The sequence below is a fragment of the Diachasmimorpha longicaudata genome, chromosome 5 (genome assembly GCF_034640455.1).
Source record: "Diachasmimorpha longicaudata isolate KC_UGA_2023 chromosome 5, iyDiaLong2, whole genome shotgun sequence".
Classification (NCBI taxonomy): Eukaryota; Metazoa; Arthropoda; class Insecta; order Hymenoptera; family Braconidae; genus Diachasmimorpha; species Diachasmimorpha longicaudata.
In genome coordinates, this window is record NC_087229.1 from 6,649,387 (window position 1) to 6,653,432 (window position 4,046).

The 4,046-nt window shown below is 40.7% G+C and overlaps 1 protein-coding gene across 1 annotated transcript; it reads left to right on the top strand.

The window, feature by feature from the left end:
• The first annotated feature begins 299 nt into the window (after positions 1-299).
• LOC135162577 (zinc finger FYVE domain-containing protein 1-like) lies at positions 300-3,764 on the top strand. Its single transcript, XM_064121206.1, has 3 exons — positions 300-1,548; positions 1,916-3,001; positions 3,117-3,764. Exons 1-3 carry the CDS (start codon positions 795-797, stop codon positions 3,338-3,340), a joined length of 2,064 nt encoding a protein of 687 aa, XP_063977276.1. The 5' UTR covers positions 300-794; the 3' UTR covers positions 3,341-3,764.
• Positions 3,765-4,046: the final 282 nt, after the last annotated feature.

The following is a 4,046-nucleotide window of genomic DNA, read 5'->3' on the forward strand; positions in this document are numbered from 1 at the left end:
GAAGGACAAGAGTCATGTGTCTATCGTAAACTATTGCAGTTTTTTCCGAGCACCCGATTCGTCTCCTCCACCCGTCTCAAATTCATACCGTGACTCATAAAAAAAAAAAAACAACTCGCCGGGAGTCTGTCATTGGCCGCTGTAAAATTATTACCCGAGGTCGTTGGAATCGGGGCGGAAATTTCACTACTTCATTGTACCATTCGATTTATATCTCCCTCTTCCTCCTCCACCCTCGTGAACCTTTTGTCCGGTAGGATTTGCAGAGTGACACAGCGATCATCACCAATCGTGCGTATTCTACTGATAAAAATTACAAAACAAGTGTGAAATTTTCATTTGCGCAGTTGGGTGGAAGCCTGTCAGGAGTGGATCGTGCGCTCTCCGGTTCACTCTACACACTTCCCCCCTCCACAGTTGTATTTTCAAGATCCTGTGTAATAACAGTGTCAAAATCCTCAGTGATAATTCCAACATCGTGGAAATGTTGCAAATATTCTGAAAATTGTGAGGCTACGGGTCACCAAATCATTGCAAAGCTGCAAAACACTCGTTGGACGTAAACGTGGGTGAAAACAAAAGAATAACTGTCAAATAAAAGTCAGAGATTGTTCTCCAACAATAGAATGATGCAACGATATCAAGACAAGTGGAAATAAACTGTTGAAAAAAATTGACAACAACCGATAAATCCTGCCATCGATGATTGAATATATTTTATCGTCGAAGATAACCTCTAAAAGAGTTCATCTTCAGGTGCTAACGACCCCTTTATTGACATTGTAATCGATAATATGAGCTCTATGGACCGTTATAATGGTGATATTATGTGGCGAGTTAAATTAGATTCAAATAATAGTCCAGCTATAATGCAGAGTCTTGATTCACTTTCAAGTTTAAACAGGGATATTTATCATTCACCAAACGGACCACCGTCTGGAGTATCACTTCATGGAATTACCTATCTACACGATATCGATGATGAAATGCCAAATAACAATAATAAAAGTTTTCTACTGATCGATGGAAAAGAACATCTCAGGGTATCCAATGCTGAGCAATTTATTCAACATCTGGGATGTGCAAAGGAGGCCAAGGTCAAGGTTGTCTCGATATTCGGCAATACCGGGGATGGAAAGAGTTACACGATGAATAAAACCTTCTTCGAGGGACAGGAGATATTCCAAACGTCGAATGAACAGAACTCTTGTACACTTGGCGTGTGGACTGCCTTTGATCATAAATTAGGAATCATTTGTTTGGATACTGAGGGACTCCTGGGGATCACTGTACACGAGAATGAACGCACAAGACTATTGTTGAAGGTTCTCGCTATTTCGGATATTGTTATTTATCGGACTAGATCGGAGAGGCTGCACAGAGATCTGTTTACTTTCTTGGGGGCTGCATCGAGAGCTTATGGACATCATTTTCATAATGCTCTGCTGACACTCGCAAGGAGAGAGGGAGTGCCCAATAGCTCCAGTGCATTAGGGCCGAGTATCATCATCTTTCATGAGACGAGACACACGAGACCTCTTACAAATAGTAATGACTTTATTTATTTGTAGAAGGGGGTTGGAAATGTGTACTGAAAGAAAATTGATCATGAAAATTTTAGTGGCAATCGAAATGAATCTGAATTCATCCAAAGACATTGATATCGGAAACGCCCATCATACCCTTTTCTCCCCTCGAAAATTGAAGTAGACTTTCCTAATCACTAAATTCTCGAAATGAATTAATCCATCAGCAGACGTCGAGTCGCCTTATGTGCAGCTGATAAAGCTCGCCACAAAAACGTCTTTCGACCTTTCAACCACCGAGATATCATATCAACCAAAACAGTGAATCAACGAACTCCCGATAACATTTCCTCCACATCCTCTAACAAAAACCATCATTTTTGTTTCAGACACATCAGAAAGCGCTGAAGACATAATCCGCAACCGTTTCATCCAGATGCGTCTCGAAATAGAGTCTTTCAGTTCGATAAAATACGTCGGAATCCAGACAAACAGCCCGCCAACTGATTTTTCCCCCCTACGTCACGCTGTCAAGAGTGAACTGGACAATACAACCGTGAGATCCGCTCGAAAAGCTCACCTAGTCTACGGTACCCTGAAGCTTCTGAACGACAAATTCTCAGGTGAAATTGAGAATCCCTCCACCATTCTGTTCCCCGATCAGTACTTCACCTGTCCGGTCAAGTGTCTCAGCTGTGACTGCAGATGCAGACATAGCATGGGCCACCTGAAGGAAGGAAAGCCTCATCTCAGCAATACCAAATGTCGATATCAACATCAGTATGAGAATCTCATCTACACCTGCAAAAAGTGTCACGTCAACGGTAACGAAGTGATTGTGACAAGCAGAACTAAGACGACTAATGAGAACGGATGGTACGGTCTTGCCAAATACGCGTGGTCCGGTTACGTGATAGAGTGTCCAAAATGTGGGGAAATTTATCGAAGCAGGCAATACTGGTACGGCAATAAAAATCCTGAGGAAGCTGCTGTGAGAACTGAAATAACTCATGTGTGGAATATCACAAGTGTAGCCAATCTCAATCAGAATGCAGCGCAAAAGGTCATTGACGGTGTATCCTACATCACAGAGGCTGTTGCCAATGCATCACTCCAACCTACCAAAACAATTACAGCGTGGGTGGCTGATCAGGTAGCCCCAAGCTACTGGAGACCCAATCACGAGATCAAACACTGCTACAAGTGCAGGACAATATTTTCCCTCTCCGATACCAAGCATCACTGTCGAGCATGCGGTGAGGGCTTTTGCAGACAATGCTCCAGTAAAGTCAAGGCTGTACCTGCCAGGAATTGGTTCAGTCCGGTAAGGGTTTGCGATGAGTGTTACGAGAAGGATGACAATTCTAATGACGGTGAGGAGATGGGCGTCAATGAGGATGTTAGTGTGAGAAAGGTCTCGGAGCATGTTGTTTCCACACTCAGTGCTGTTGGAACTGTTTTAACTTATTCGAAATGTAAGGGATTTTTTTCAATTTTCTGGGTCATTTTCTCTTGAAATAAACAGAAATTTAAATAACTAAAATGAGAGAGCGAACCAATGAATAAATAATGCATTCAATTTTTTTTCAGCATTAATTAAAGACACCGTCAGGCCAAACTACTGGATACCAGACTCAGAATTAACGAACTGTTGTGTATGTGAAAAACTATTCTCCGATTTACTGCCCCTTCATCATTGCAGAGACTGTGGACGCGGTGTCTGTCAGGATTGTTCCCAACATCGTAAGCCTGTGCCACGCCGAGGATGGGATAATCCAGTTCGTGTTTGCGATGCGTGTATTAAAATTGACTGAAGTGATTTAAATTGGCATCTCCCACAGCCATTCTTCTTAGATTTTAGTCAGTTAACAATACAGAGATATATTTATAGAACATAAGCACGGAATATTGTCTTATGTACAGAGGTTCAACATTTTAATGATTAATTCAATCGAAAATTCCCACCACTGACTGATGAAGGACGAATTGGGCATTGAGGGCAGTGCCATATCGTCATTTATTTTTATACCCCAGTAGATTAAATACTTATAACATAAGAGAATACTGTTGATATGAATGAAGTTATAAAATGAGATGAAGTAATGTTTCATTTCAATGGTTTTGGAGAAAAAAAAACCCTATCGATATTTTTCCTCTCTCTTTAATTCAGAAATATTCATAAGGAGTTGCAATATATATTGCATCACGACTCCGTTGTGGCATTAAAACTCAGAGAAATTGAATTTATTCAAGAGAGATATAAACCCGAAGGAAGTGCTAATATACGATAAATTGTGAACGACAATTAGACTAATTAACAGTAATACAAAATAACGGGCTGTGAATGGATAATCGAACGCGCATTTTTGTTACGATATGATAACGATGAAAAAAGAAACAACTGTCAGCATTCCTATGAGCGAATTTTTGTTTTGTTCATTTCTAATGGTTTATCAATAAACTCGAAGTTCAAAAAATTTTTGGCTCATTTAATTTTTCGGCGACAATGTGATGTCGGAA